This window comes from Elgaria multicarinata, chromosome 19 (genome assembly GCF_023053635.1).
Source record: "Elgaria multicarinata webbii isolate HBS135686 ecotype San Diego chromosome 19, rElgMul1.1.pri, whole genome shotgun sequence".
In the NCBI taxonomy this organism is placed as follows: Eukaryota; Metazoa; Chordata; class Lepidosauria; order Squamata; family Anguidae; genus Elgaria; species Elgaria multicarinata.
In genome coordinates, this window is record NC_086189.1 from 1,585,696 (window position 1) to 1,600,316 (window position 14,621).

The window sequence follows — 14,621 nt, forward strand, 5'->3', positions numbered from 1 at the left end:
ATGGACGTTGCTTTAAGAAATGCATTGCCCAGTTTAGTCGGGGTGCCTGTGTTTTTATGGCATTTATATCGCGCCTTTTTTCCTCCAAGGTACCCAAGGTGGCTCATGTGGTCGACGTCCTCTCTATTTTTATCCTCACAAAACCCTGTGAGGTTGGCTAAGCTGGGAGTCACCCAGTGAGCTTCATGGCCAAGTGGAGACTTGAGCCCAGTCCAACACTCTAACCACTACACTTTTTAGTCAATTAAAAAGGGCTTTAGGGTACAATCCTGTGTGTGTGTAGACAGAAAAAACTCCTACAACTCCCAGCGTTACCCCGCGAGCCGCGCTGGGATTTGTAAGACTATTTTTCTGTCCGTAGGCTTGAGGCCTTTCTCTATTAACCCACCTGACCGATCCATCAGTTCTAGGTTGAAGCCTTATTCCTTCATTCCCTGGTCCCTGATTTTTGCAGGCATTCCCCTTCCTGCCCTCCTGCCCCAGCCCTGCACTGTCCGTCACCTGGTCAGCCGGTACCTGGACATCACCTGTGTCCCCCGCCGCTCCTTCTTCGAGCTTCTGTCCCATTTCTCCCTGAACGACCTGGAGCGAGAGAAGCTGCAGGAATTCAGCTCTGCCCAGGGCCAGGAAGAGCTCTACGCCTATTGCAACCGGCCACGCCGGACCACCCTTGAGGTAAGGCAGTGCCAAGCCTCCTTCTGGTTAGTGTGCCCCCCCCCCACCTCAACTGCCTTCATGGGTACATTGGCTTAAGTCTCTGCGAGAGCTTGCTTTGATTGATGCCAATAAATCTGTACAGTTCTGCGCCCAGAAAAGCCAATCATGCACTCACAGAATTCTCTCAAACAGCCTTCCCCAACCTGGAGCCCCCCAAATGGGTGGGCTGCAACTCCCATAATCCCCCAGCCAGCATAATTGCAGTCCAACCCACCTAGAGGGCTCCAGGTTGGGGAAGGCTGCTTTAGACCAACATCTCCTCCTCCTCCTCCTCCAAGGTCCTCTGTGACTTCCCTCATACAACCTATGCCATCCCGTGTGATTATCTGCTAGACCTCGTTCCACGAATCCGACCCCGTGCCTTCTCCATCGCTTCCTCGATGCAGGTAAGGGTGGGAAGGTGCTCCAACCATGCATGAGGGTGGGATTGTATCCCCGTGTCTCTTTGTGCTCCCCTGGGCCAGATGGGCAAGTGGCCCGGCTGGCATCTTTCCCTGGACGTCGCCCTCCCTTCCTTTCTGCCAGGCAGCTTTTGCCCCAGCTGGGGTTGGCGAGGAATTGTTTTAGGACTCTGCGTCTCTGGGCTGCTGATCTTGTACCGCAGTAAAGTTCCACAGTGAGTCTTGTTGGCTCCCTCCCCACCCACCCTTTCTAACGTGATTATGGGTACACGAGACAGGCGGTACAAGCAGAGATATCTGGCACTTGCTGAATGAGTAGATGAGGTCTTGCAAGAGCATTGGGTCTGATGAGCTACTTGCAACTCAGGTTGAGCAAACATCTTCACTAGCTTGCAAAGGAGCTTCCCCTCCCCAATTTATGCAAATACTTTGCTGCTCAATTTGCATCTTTCTGCCAGCTGTGGGCATGGCTGCAGTGCTGTGAGACATGGGAGGAGGAGGAAGAGGGGGAGTTTCTCATAGAAACTAATACAGCCTTAAGGACATAAGAATGGAAGAAGAGCCCTGAGGCTGGGTCAGAGCAAGGGTCCCTCTAGGACGAGACCGGCTGCCCCAATGGGAAGCCCACAAGCAGGGCAGGAGCGCAACAGCACCTCTCCTTTCCATGTTCCCAGCCACTGGGGCACACAGGCTTCCTGCCTCTGATACTGGAGCCCAACCTGGTGCCCTCCAGGTGCTGGGAGTTGGAGGCTGCCAGGTTCATAGAATCATAGAATAGCAGAATTGGAAGGGGCCTAAAGGCCATCGAGTCCAACCCCCTGCTCAATGCAGGAATCCACCCTAAAGCATCCCTGACAGATGCTTGTCCAGCTGCCTCTTGAAGGCCTCTAGTGTGGGAGAGCCCACAACCTCCCTAGGTAACTGATTCCACCGTCGCACTGCTCTAACAGTTAGGAAGTTTTTCCTGATGTCCAACTGGAATCTGGCTTCCTTTAACTTGAGCCCGTTATTCCGTGTCCTGCACTCTGGGAGGATCGAGAAGAGATCCTGGCCCTCCTCTGTGTGACAACCTTTTAAGTATTTGAAGAGTGCTCTCATGTCTCCCCTCAATCTTCTCTTCTCCAGGCTAAACATGCCCAGTTCTTTCAGTCTCTCTTCATAGGGCTTTGTTTCCAGACCTCTGATCATCCTGGTTGCCCTCTTCTGAACACGCTCCAGCTTGATCTTTCTCGTTTGTAGTATTGCTGAGCCAAGTGTCCCCCATCTTGTAACTGTGCATTTGGTTTCTATTCCCGAAATGTAGAACTTGGCATTTATCCCTATTAAATTTCATCCTGTTGTTTTCAGCCCAGCACTCCAGCCCTGCGGTACCCCACTCGTTGCCTTTCTATTTCTTCTGTTCTTTTTGAACAAGTTATATCCTTCAATTGCTATATTCCAGTCATGGGAGTCATCCCACCAAGTTTCAGTTATACCTATCAAGTCGTATTTGCCTTCATGTAATAAGAGTTCAAGTTCATTCTGTTTGTTTCCCATGCTCTGGGCATTAGTATATAGACATCGAAGACCATGTGTTTTATAGTCTGGCTTTGTTCCTACCTTGTTGCAGACACTATTTTGGGACACTGTTGGAGCTGTTCTCTGTACTGTGGTGCATTGGCCTTCATCCATTGTTGCCTCAAAATTTACGTCTCCCACCCCCGTAAGATTCAGTTTAAAGCCCTCTTGATCAAGTTGTTCATGCTGTGGCCGAACTCATTCTTTACAGCCCTTGTGAGGTGCAACCCATCCCTTGCCAGCAGTCCATGTTCCAAGTAGCGTAGCCCGTGGTCCCAGAATCCAAAACTCTCACGACGGCACCACCTTCGAAGCCAGTCGTTCATCCGGAGTATTTTTCTTTCCTTTTCTAATCCTCTTCCAAGAACTGGGGGGATGGATGAGAAAACTACCTGGGCCCCAAAGTTCTTCAGTTTCCTTCCCAGAACTTCAAAGTCTGAAATGATTTCTTCGTAGCTCTGCTTGGCGACATCATTTGTTCCCACATGGATGAGAAGAAAGGGGTATGTGTCCATGGGCTTTATGAGCTTCGGTAACCCTTCAGTCACATCTCTAATCTGTGCTCCAGGAAGACAGCACACCTGGCGAGTCCATGGGTCTTCACGACATACTTGGGTTTCACTCCCACGCAGCAGGGAGTCTCCCACAATGACTACTCTTCTCTTCTTCTTGGTTGACCTACCTTCTGCCTCTTGGTCACTGTTGCATGGTGTCTCCTGTACTTCTTCCTCTGCAAACTGTCCTTCAGTCTCATTCTACAGAAGCTGAAAGCGGTTGCTTAACTCTAATGGTTCCACCGGTGCAGAACACCCTCTAATTCCTCCTCTCCTAACTGTCACTCTTTTCCAGGGAGTTTCCTCTTCATTGGTTTTCCTCCCCTCAGCATACTCTACTTCTGCTTCAGCTGGCTGTTGCTCTTCAATCTCATGTGCTTCTTGTTGCTGTTGCAGTTCCACCGTTCGGTCTAAGAACTCCTCGACTTCTCTTATTCCTTGGAGGGTGGACACTCGCCGCTCAAGTCCTCTCACTTTTTCTTCCAAAAGTGCCACCAGCTTGCACTTGTTGCAGGTATACGCCATGTTGAGCTCAGGCAGAAACACGAACATTGCACACCCTTTGCAGGTCACCACCTCTAGGGACTCCTTTCCATCCATATTGTTGATTTCTGCTTTGGTTTTTTCCTTTTTGATTATAGTGGAATTGCCTTTGCTTTGTCCTGTCCTCTCTGAAGGTACACAACTATATGAGGATGTCTTAAGGGAAAGTAAGATATTTTGGGGTTTTTTTTTTTTTTTTTGGTGGTGGTTTTGTGGGGGTTTTTTCTCTTTATGTTTTTCTTTGTTTTTCCCACCTCTTTTTTTTTATTTATTTATTTATTTATTTATTTATTTAGAGGCCTCCCCCTTGGCCTCCCCTGCCGAACTCCCCCTGTCAAACTCCTGTTCGCTCTTCCTGTTTGCTCGCTCCCTGGGAACTGGCTTACTTTTATAGCTCCTACTTGAGCTGGGCCAGCTGCTCTTCCCTGCTTCTGCTCAGCTCCAAGTCAGGAACCAGAATGAGGTCACTAAGTACCTAACAAGTCTCTCTGAAAAGGTTCCCTGAAAAAGTCTCTTAATCCCCTCCGTCCTTCCCTTATATATCACTCCTCCCCCTCCCAAGACACTCTAACTCCGCCCACTCAGGCCAACATTCTAAAAACCACAGACTTACACACTGCAGACATACATTTGGAATTGACTTGTGGGGTGTAACGCCACAGTTACCCAATCAAAAATTGAGATCAGATTATTCTGACAGGATTTGTTCCTGACAAATCCATGTTGGCTTCTAGTAATCACTGCATTGATTTCAAGGTGTTTACAGATTGACTTCTTTATAATCTGCTCCAGAATTTTCCCAGGGATGGATGTCAGACTGACTGGTCTGTAGTTCCCAGGTTCCTCCTTTTTGCCCTTTTTGAAGATAGGGACAACGTTAGCCCTCCTCCAGTCGTCCGGCACCTCACCCGTCTTCCATGATTTCGCAAAGATAATAGACAGTGGAGAAGGTTGGAGAAGACTGAATTCATCAATTCTCCCTGATTAAATATTTGGGATGGGAAACTTCCTGCTGTTCCTGGCTTTGGCTGTGCTTCCCCACCTGTCCTGCAGGTGGCGCTGGTCTGAGGCCGCTCTGAATCCCATAGAGCCAAGAAATCATGCCAGCCGAGTGGGCTGACGTCTCCACCTCTGGCCCTGCTTTGGAAAAGCCTCTTGTGGGCAGTAGGCCCACGATGTGGGTGGGGGTGTTGCTCTACACGTGTGTGGATCTTTGGTGCGAGCCCCTTGTGCCTGGCATAGGTCGAATGCTGGGGCCTTGAGAGGCTGATTCCGTGGCATTGGGCGGGAGCCTCTCCTTCCCTCTTGCCTGGGGGTGCGCAGCTCCGTGGGAGAGCACACGCTTGGAACGCAGAAGGTCCCATGTCCAACCTCCAGCATCTCCAGGTAGGGCTGGGAAAGCTCCTGCCTGAAACCCTGGAGAGCCAATGCTGCAGTCGGTGTGGACAGTATTGAGCTAGAAGGACCAAGGTTCTGGCTCAGTCGAAGGCAACTTCTGACGTTCCTTGGGCAGCTGCTGCCACCTCTCCCCAGGTCCCTGCCTGCCTGCTGATCCAGGGGGTGTCCCTGCCCCAGCCCTCCCAGCCTGCACCCCATAACCTGTGTGTGTGTGTCTTCCCTGCTCCAGACACACCCCAACCACATCGAAATCCTCCTAGCCGTGGTGCGTTACAAGACTGGCCTTAGCAAGCCCCGGCGAGGCCTCTGTTCCACGTGGCTGGCCTCCCTCGATCCACGGAGTGGTAAATTGGGGGACGGGAGGCAGCGGGGAAACTCTTCTGGAGTGGGCTGGGTTTGTTGTTTTCCAGAGTGGGGCTGAGGGGCAGGGTAGTCCAGACCAGCCAGCCCCCACCCCGGCTGTCCTGGGTTGCAGTTCTGTCGCTCATTATTCGAGAGCCATTCTTTACTCATTTTAGTTATTTATGATCAGTGTAGCCTCCCTCTTCAGCTGAAAAAGGCTCCCAGAGTGCCTGACAGAGTTTAATAAGAAGGCTCCCCTTGCGTTTGTGCTTGCCATCTAAACAAGGCCCCCACCCGAAAGGAAAGGGGATTGCAAGGGAGGAGGAAGAAGCCAAGTCTCAGGCGCCAGGGCTGCCTTTTGAAGCGCTCCTAGGAAGGGCGGAACGAGCTCTCCACAGCTGCTCCTTCTCTGGCCAATGTGTGGGCCCAGATTGGTCTCCCCCTTGCCGTGATTTTCTTCTGGGGGGCAGGGGATGCAGCCTCCCTCTGGGGTGGGTGGGGCATCACTGTCTCTCAACTGACCTGCCTGCCAGGGTTGTTGTAATGCTCATATCCAGTAGGGAAGGGAGAGAGCCGTGGGGGTTGCCTTGAGCTCCCTGGAGGAGGGGCTGAGTGTAAATGACACAAAGGAAGACAATGGTGGGCATGAGCCAGTTTGGGGGTGGGGGCACAAATGTCGCATAAACCCCACCACCACCACCACCACCTCCCCTGCAAGGGACCTGCAAAGCAAAGGTCTCCAAGGAGTGGAAGAGGGCGGAGAGAATGGCGGGACAGACCGGGGGGGGCGGGGCTGTGAGACTTTATTCCATGTCCCATTAGGAGCCACGGCACGGGCCACGTCGCTCCCTCCCACTTAGACCAGTAGCCAAATGGGGTGAGAAGTGAAACGACTGCGTCAATCCCGGCTGTTTGGCACTTTTGCAATCTGCGTGCGCTCTTTGCTTTTCCCCAGAGGCTGTGAGGGTGCCCCTTTGGGTGAAGAGAGGGGGGATGAAATTCCCAGCTGAACCACACACCCCCGTGATCCTCATTGGCCCCGGCACTGGAGTAGCACCTTTCCGAGCGGCGATACAGGAGCGAGTTGCCCAGGGCAAAAGAGGTGATGCTTTTATTTGGGCGACGGGGCCTTTCTCGAGTTCTGACGGGGAGCAGGGTGGTTTGGAGGCTAATTCGCAACTGGATTAGAGTTAACTGAACTCTATTAAAGTGCATTGTGAGACCCTCCCCTTTAGTTTTCAGTAGGTGGCGCTGTTGGGGCTTAATGGGACACTCTTTGGAAAACAGCAGCAAAAACAGAGTGGGAAAAGTGGTATGGTGAGGGTGAGCTTTCCAGTTTCTATTTCAATGCCTAGTCAGATGGGGGGGGGGGGGGCGTATGTGGGCGGGGGACACACGGACAATTCACATCTCAGCTTCCTGGCTAGCAAGGCACGGCCACAACAGGTTGCTGGCTGTTGACTGATTACAGGATTTTTAGCTGTTTTCAGTCAAATCGTCTGCTAATTAATCCATAATCCTTTTCCATATTGTCAAAACATCAATATGACTTTTGGAGTTATTGGAGGAGCTGTTAGATCATTTAATTTTCTGGGAAACCTTTTTCTATTGTTTTAACAAAATCAGAGACTTCATTATTCACAAATTATTTAGGGCGCAACCCTATTCATGTTGAGACAGGAAAGAAAGTCCTACAACTCCCAGGATTTTAAAGTCACTATGACTGGCTGGGGCAGGCTGGGAGTTTAGGACTTTCCCCCCCTGCCTAAACATGCACAGGATTGTGCCCTTCACCAACAAAATCATGGCAGCTCCCACCCGGAGTTGTCAGCCCGTAATAAAAGGAACATGAGTACAAACCCGTAGACGTTCTGATTCCTTTTAACTTTGGCAAACATGACCCAGTGATACGCACATACCTCTTCAAAAATGGGCAATTTTATTACGCATGCACAAATCAAAGTATACTTTTGGAATTAGCTGGTTGGAAAAGGCACCTGGACAAATTCTAAAATGGTTTCAGTTAGTTCAAAGATTATAAACAAACCTTTGCAGATTAAGCAAGGGTAAACAAATACAAAAAGCGGCGGCTTCGAACATTGGAGAAATTAGTGTAACGTCTACTCAGCTGGTGAGCTGAGGAGTGCGGTGCAGAGAAGGACGTGGCTGCAGCGATGTGTGGGTCGTCTGAGCTAAGCTGGGCTGGGGGGCTCTGAGGAGGTTGTGGAGGTTGAGGTTAAGCACATTGGTGCTAGGGGGTGGGGGGCAAGAGAGCGGCTCCGGGGGGCGGTTGCGAGAGCAGGGAGGAGGGCAGGACTCCCGGAGGCTGGCCCGTGGCGTCGGTCTCTGTGCACAGCACAGTCACTGATGACAGGGGAGGCGGGGCGAGTGCTGCCCATAGCGCCGGCGTGCACCCCCTCCCTCCCTCTGATTCCCAGCGCCTGGAGTGCGGCCGCCCCCTGCCCTGCCTGGTCTGCTTCCCACACGTGGAGCCTTGGGGACTCCCTCTCCCGTGGCGTGTCAAGCCGGCTTCAGCAGAGAGACGGGGATCCTCGCGCTGGGGGGAAGAAGGAGCAAGGGAGGGAGTGCCGGAATTAGGAAGCTGGCCCCGATTCTCCCCACTGGGCAGCCAGGGGAAGTCTGCCCTGGAGTGGCTGGGCTTCTGCTCAAAAGGCTGCTTCGGAAATAGACCGGATTTCTCCACTCTCACACAGGCACACGGTAGGAAGGCGGGTGCGGAGCCAGAGGCTGCGATGGGTCACTCGATTTGTCTTCAGAAGGCCAGAGAGGGCTTTCCTGGGCCGGCGTTGGATCCGTCCCATCGATGAAGCTGGGGCCCAGGGACGGTCCTGAGGCTTCAGCTGTGGGAAGGGCCTTCTGGCAGCCACAGCCTTAGCAAAAGCATGGGGGGACTTAGGCAGGCAGACTCAGGCGGGTAGCGGGGCTCGGTGGCAGGAGCCCGGCCTCCTGTGACGTACGGTCATCTCAGCAGCCCGAGTGGGAGCCAGCAGAGGCAACCGGGAGGAAGCGGTCTTGCCACACGACCAGGGAGGCCCTTGGGAGGAGCATGGTGGAAGGCCCAGAAGGCCCAGCGCTTTCAGGGGAGCAGAACCGATGTGCGTTCCCAGGACCAAGGAAGTTCCGCAGCTCAGGGGCGCTGGCATTCTGTGGACTCAGTCCGGGTTTCTTCTAGGGATCCAGCAAAGGGACGACGGTGCCTGAAAACGCCAATAACACAGGAGCGCAGGGGATGGTTCTCGCGGAGGCTCCGCGCAGGTCTCGGGCCACCAACAAAAGGCCACGATGGCTCGTCTCTCCAGCCGTCGAAGGTCCGAAAAGGCCAGCTTGGGATGGGCCCAATCCAGTCAAGGCAGAGCTGCACCGTACGACTGTGTGGCTCAGTCATTGGGGGATTTCCTTTCCGTGGTTGAGTCATGCCTGGGGGGGAGTCGCCCCATGCCTGAAATATGTGTGCACATCTACAATCTAATGATTGCATTGAGTCAATCACGAGGCACTTAATCATGTGCTGTTTTGGTTGTGCGGCTTTGCTAATTTTAGACCTACTGATGTGACTGAATGTTGCTTCCTTCCTGGCTCGTTGTCCTGCCGTGACTTCAAGCCTCAGACCTGCTTTCTTCTGGGCTGAGTCCCTGAAAGTGCAAGTGCCAGGTTGCCAAGTGCACCGGGGAGCGGTCCGGGCACGCTCAAGGGCCCAGCAGGTTGCCAACACCCGTTCCTTCTGGGAAGAGGCGCCATTGTATATTTACATATCTTAGGGCACCTGCAGGACTTTTTTTCTGGTCTCAACAGGCATCGGATTGCACCCTTAATTTCGTGTGACACGTTACTGCCTCCATTAATGCAGGCCTCCCGTAATTTCATTATCTGCACACTTGGCAAATTTGGGTCTTTCCACCATCCAGCTCTATGGAGTTCCGCTGATGCGATCAAAAATTGGGCCCGCCCCTGATAGCCTTGGTTTGTCCCGTGCCCTGAATACTACCAGATATCATCCCATAAGCAATTTAATTTGCACAGCCTCCCACTCGTCGCGTCTTTTCTTTCCCTTCTGTAGGGGCTGCTTCACAAACTGTGTTACTTTGGTGCCCACCTAAAGGGGTGTGAATGTGGCAAGTGGCAGGCTTCTAGCACAGGTGTACTCATTGGGAAAATGGGATTGGCTGTGGGTCCCAGTTGAGAATAGCACTCAGTTTGAACTCCAAGTTTGCTTTACATAATGTGGGAAATGGCGCCATACAGTAACACACCAGGAGCAAAGTAGCATTAAAGAAACAAACGGGTATGCCCTTAAACTGCAGCCCCACCATTGAATGAGCTGAAGGTTTAGCTGCCTCATCTGCCTGCTAAAGCTCATTGCTCTAATTGTTAAAGTGCTCCTGCGCCTCCCCGTCTCTTTGCAGGGAACTGTCTCTTTTTTGGCTGCCGACAGAAAGCCAAAGATTTTTACTGCCGGGCGGAATGGGAGGATCTTGTTAAAATGGGCTTCCTGACCCTCTTTGTGGCCTTCTCTCGGGATCAGGTGAGTACTTAGTCCCAGGGATTTGGGGAGCTGCGGTGTGTTTTCCAACCCACGGGGTCCCCAGTTGAGGCATCTGAAGAAGGAGTGGCTCCAGTTTGGGTCACTCTGGTTCCAGCTGCAGGCCTTCCTAGCCCCCCCCCCCCCCGCCGCATAGCTAGGTGCAAGCTGGATCCGAGGAGCACAATGATCCCACAGCCAGAAGTCCCTCCGTGGGAGCTGCGGGAGCCCTGGGGCTTCGTGCAGACGCCACCGCCTTCACCTTGGCTGCCCTGTGCTTCCTGGTGCAGCTGAGCTCATTCTGTTTACCTGGGAAGGTCTGGTGCTTTGCCCGACCTTGGGAGCAGGAGTGGGTTTGGCCAGACTGGTAGGACTCCCTGCGGAAGGAGAGCAGGATCCGCCCCCTGCCCTTTCCCTGGCTCCAGGCCCTCTGGCTTTGAGAGGCCGCTGCCAGGCGGTGTGGTGTGCCCTGTTCGCACAGGAGGCCAGGATGGCTACAGAAGGCAATGATGGCCACAGAATCGAGCTTTTCTGAAAGTTTCTTGCTTTCTTTTTTGGAAACAAGGCTCTAATCCTCATGGACTAGAGGATTCTGAAATCGCAGAATGCTTCAGAGGAGTTGTGGCATACAATTTCTACAGACCGGCTCCCCGCATAGCACCTGTGGCTAGCAAATATCAAGCGGATTAGTCAAAACGGCGCCACTTGTCTGTACTCTTCTTTGGTAGCCTGGCCTTCCTTCCACTTCCTATATGTATCCCTTTCTGTTTTCAGTTCATCAATAAGCTTTTTGTGGAGCCACATTGGTTTACTTTGTTGTCTTCTCTCTTTTCTCCTTGTTGGAATTGTTTGTAACTGTGCCTTTAAAATTTCCTTTTTTAGATACTCCCACCCATCCTGCACTCCTTTTCTTTTTAGGCTCCCTTGCCACGGGACCTTACTTACCATAGTTCTGAGTTTATTAATATCAGCTTTCCTAAAATCCAGAGTACGTGTATGGCTACGCTCGACTTTTGTCTCCTTCATAATCAAGAATTCAAGTATGACATGGTCACTTTCCCCCAGAGTTCCCGTAACTGCCACTTGATCCACTAAGTCATCCCTATTGGTCAATATCAAGTCAAGGATTGCCGATCCTCTAGTTCCTTCCACCACTTTCTGTAGGAGAAAGTTTTCACCCACACATGTCAGGAATTTCTTGGAAGGGCTGCTTTTGGCAGTATTGGTCTCCCAACAGATATCAGGGTAATTGAAGTCCCCCATCACTAGTACATCACACTTCCTTGAAACACTGGCAATTTGTTTCTCAAAAGTTTCGTCCTCGTCTTCTCCTTGATTGGGTGGTCGGTCGGTAGTAGACTCCAATTATCATGTTTTTTTTATTTCTAGCCCCATTTATTTTAATCCAGATGCTCTCGATGGGGCTCCCAGTCTGATCCGCCTGTATTTCTGTGCAGGGATAGGTATTTTTAACATATAGTGCAACTCCACTTCCCTTTCTATTTCTTCTGTTCTTTTTGAACAAGTTATATCCTTCAATTGCTATATTCCAGTCATGGGAGTCATCCCACCAAGTTTCAGTTATACCTATCAAGTCATATTTGCCTTCATGTAATAAGAGTTCAAGTTCATTCTGTTTGTTTCCCATGCTCTGGGCATTAGTATATAGACATCGAAGACCATGTGTTTTATAGTCTGGCTTTGTTCCTACATTGTTGCGGACACTGGCTTTGTGCCCAGTCAATTTGGGCCTGGTTCCAGGCTGGGCCAGGCACTGCCTTTCGCCTCCCGTTAGCCTAGGCAGGGACCATAGCTCAGGGGTGGAGCCCCCACTTCGCACACACAAGGTCCTGGTTCTATCCTGGGTAGCAGCATTTCATATTAAAAGACTCCTACAGGCAGGTCATGGGACACCCACACCCACACCCCGCTCTCTGTCTGCCTGAGGCCCCGGGGAACCAATAGCCTGGCCTGGTCTGAGGTGGAGTAAAAAAAGCCAAAGGCCAGGCTAGAACCAAGCAATCTTCAAAAACAAATATTTTCAAAAGTTTATTTCCAGTGCCAAGGTGCCGCCTACGCATTTCGAACGCAACTGCGCTCTTCCTCAGGGCTGTTATAGAATTCGTTAAGTTGTCTACAGAAAGCTGCTGCCTGCCACCTGGGCCTGCCTGTCCCTGCCTGTGGCTTTCAGGATCAATCAGAAGAATCTCTTGCTGTACTCCTCTTGGGACTGCCCCACTTCAGGAAGCAGGTGGGGGAGCTGCACCATGGTATCAATCCTCTTCCTGCCAAAAGCTAGGGTCTCTTAAAATGTGGAGGAGCCTTTAAGCGTGCCACCAGCAGCTGTATTGTGATGCGGTTCCCTCCCAGGAAGGGGCTGTACCACTACCACATGCTTCTTCTGAACGGGTAGCTGAGCTCTGACAAACAGCCAGGAAGATGCATCGTAGGAAGAGGACAAGGAGGAAGGCAATTAGAAGCTCTGCCCCCGGTTCACACCCACCTTCCGCCTGGCTGGCTTGTTTTGGGAGTGTGCGGTTCATGGCAGCATGTTCCAGATTCACCTGAGTAATCATCATTACTCCGTGAATATTTCAGATGCCTTTCTCCTCCCTGACTCGTGTGTGTGCATGCATGCGCAGCTGGGGCTATGTCTTCCTGGGAAAATAATGTTTCCCACTTTTCCAGGTGAGAAAAGGTACAGAAAAGAGCAGCCCAGGTGACCAGCAACTCCCCCTTTGAGGAAAGGCTGAAGTGTGGAATTAGGAAAAAGGCGACAGCGCTGAGATTTGATGGGAGCTTATAAAAGGATGCAAAAAACCCAATTGGCGATTTAGGGTAGACCACATGGCAGGTATCTCCTCCCAACCCTGCAGTTGCCCTGCGGAACTCCCTGCCACAGGATGGGGAGGTGGCCACAGACTGGAAGAGATGGCTTTGCAAAGAGGATGAGGAACCCTCCTGGAAAGGGAGCGGCCCACTAGCCCTCAAGGGTCGTTGGCTGCGTGGAAGCCCATGTTCCACCACAGCCAGCTGTTGCTGGGAAGAGGGCAGCATCCAGGCAGAGCGCTGGTTCCAGCTGCAGGGCTCCTCTTGCAAAGGTCTGGGCCTGATCTGGATGTTGTCTGGCACTGAGGGGAGTGGAGCTGGCCGCCCTCATCCTCTCCTGGGCGTGTCCTGCTCCCCCAGCCATAGGTGGGGTTTTGTTTTTTTGGAACCACATGGATTAGACAAGATTACGTGAACGTCCATGAAAGTCTGCCCGGTGGTGTTCCCCACAGGAGGAGAAGGTTTACGTCCAGCACCAGATCCGAGAGAATAAGGAGCTTGTGTGGGACCTCCTGAGACGGGGCGCCCACCTTTACCTGGCCGGGTGAGTGCCGAGAGCAGAGGCCTTCGCTGGTCTCTGTAAGTGGGGCAGGGGCCTGAGTAGATTTGGGGGCATGAGCCAGTCGCACCTTGCTGGCTGTGCCGGAAAGAACCACCTCTGTGGATTCCCCGGGGCCTGAGACAGCTGCTTCCTGCCTGGGGCTCCCCAGGGCCGGGCCATCTCCCTGATTCACCGCTGCAGTCGCGTCCGAGTCAAACGGCCTCTCCTGCTCCGGATGCCGCCATCATGTTGCTGCATTCAGCTCGCAGAGCGAGCTGACTGAAGGCAGCCCAAGGATTGGAGCGGAGGCGGAGGGTGGGAACCGCCCCCTGGGGTTCACTAGGTCTTGGGGAAACAGCGGGCCATCTTGAGCAGCCCCCTGGCCAAAGCCCCATCGAGCGGATTATGGCCTAAGCTTTTGTGGGCTAGAGTCCACGTCGGCCGACTCCTGACCATGAAAGAGCGACGAGTCTTTGCTGTTGTTGTCTTTGCTGCAAAGGCCCTGCAGTGGCGTAACTCCCCCCCACCCCATGCAGATGCACTGCGTAGTAAGTCCCACGGTGTCCCTCTGCTTACTTATTCAATGCCTCTCCCCACTTTCCATCACCAGTGATGGCCAAGGAATGGGGCAGGGGGATGCACACCATAGCCTTTGTATTCAGAATTGCAGATTTTGGGAGCAGGCTTGGTGGGAGGGTCTGCAGGGCTCCCCATTTCGGCCCCATGTACTTCCTGGGGCAGGGAGGTCCAGGGGGTCCTTAACATTGCTTTAGCCTGGAGGGTCGCAGTTCCAGAGTACCTGGCATGCGCTACCCAGGTGCATCCAGGTGTGCTTCAGCATGGCACATCTGCATGCCTGGCCAGGACCTTTTCTCTTAGACCAGGGCTGGGCAACATCTGGCCACCCTCCAGATGTTTTGACCTACAGCTCCCATCAGCCCTCACTGGCTCAGCCTAATGGGATTTGTAAAGCAAAGCATCTGTAGGGCCACCAGATGTCGCCCTGCCTCAGACCCCCTGGTTCTGGTGTCAGAATTGCACCAGTGGCAGGCCTGCCCTGGGCAGGATGCCCACCTTCCCCCGGTCCTGGACCAGGCAGCCTCCTCTGAGGCGGCCCGCACCTCCTGCCTGTGTGCACAAGCACCGCCCACCTGTCCTGATCCTCGGAGGAAGCCTCGATGCCTCTTTCTGGGCCGGGG

The 14,621-nt window shown here is 52.8% G+C and overlaps 1 protein-coding gene across 3 annotated transcripts in view; it reads left to right on the forward strand.

Moving 5' to 3' along the window:
- Positions 1–14,621, forward strand: part of NDOR1 (NADPH dependent diflavin oxidoreductase 1) — a 28,282-nt gene that overhangs the window by 12,509 nt on the left and 1,152 nt on the right. For 2 of the 3 annotated variants that reach the window (XM_063144824.1, XM_063144825.1), the window contains 6 exons: positions 455–675; positions 996–1,103; positions 5,400–5,514; positions 6,468–6,614; positions 9,937–10,055; positions 13,334–13,425. In XM_063144824.1, the coding sequence (XP_063000894.1) occupies positions 455–675; positions 996–1,103; positions 5,400–5,514; positions 6,468–6,614; positions 9,937–10,055; positions 13,334–13,425 (802 nt within the window). Of the gene's footprint in view, positions 1–454; positions 676–995; positions 1,104–5,399; positions 5,515–6,467; positions 6,615–9,936; positions 10,056–10,617; positions 10,753–13,333; positions 13,426–14,621 lie in introns of those variants that run through there. The other variant, XM_063144826.1, reaches the window with a different exon arrangement.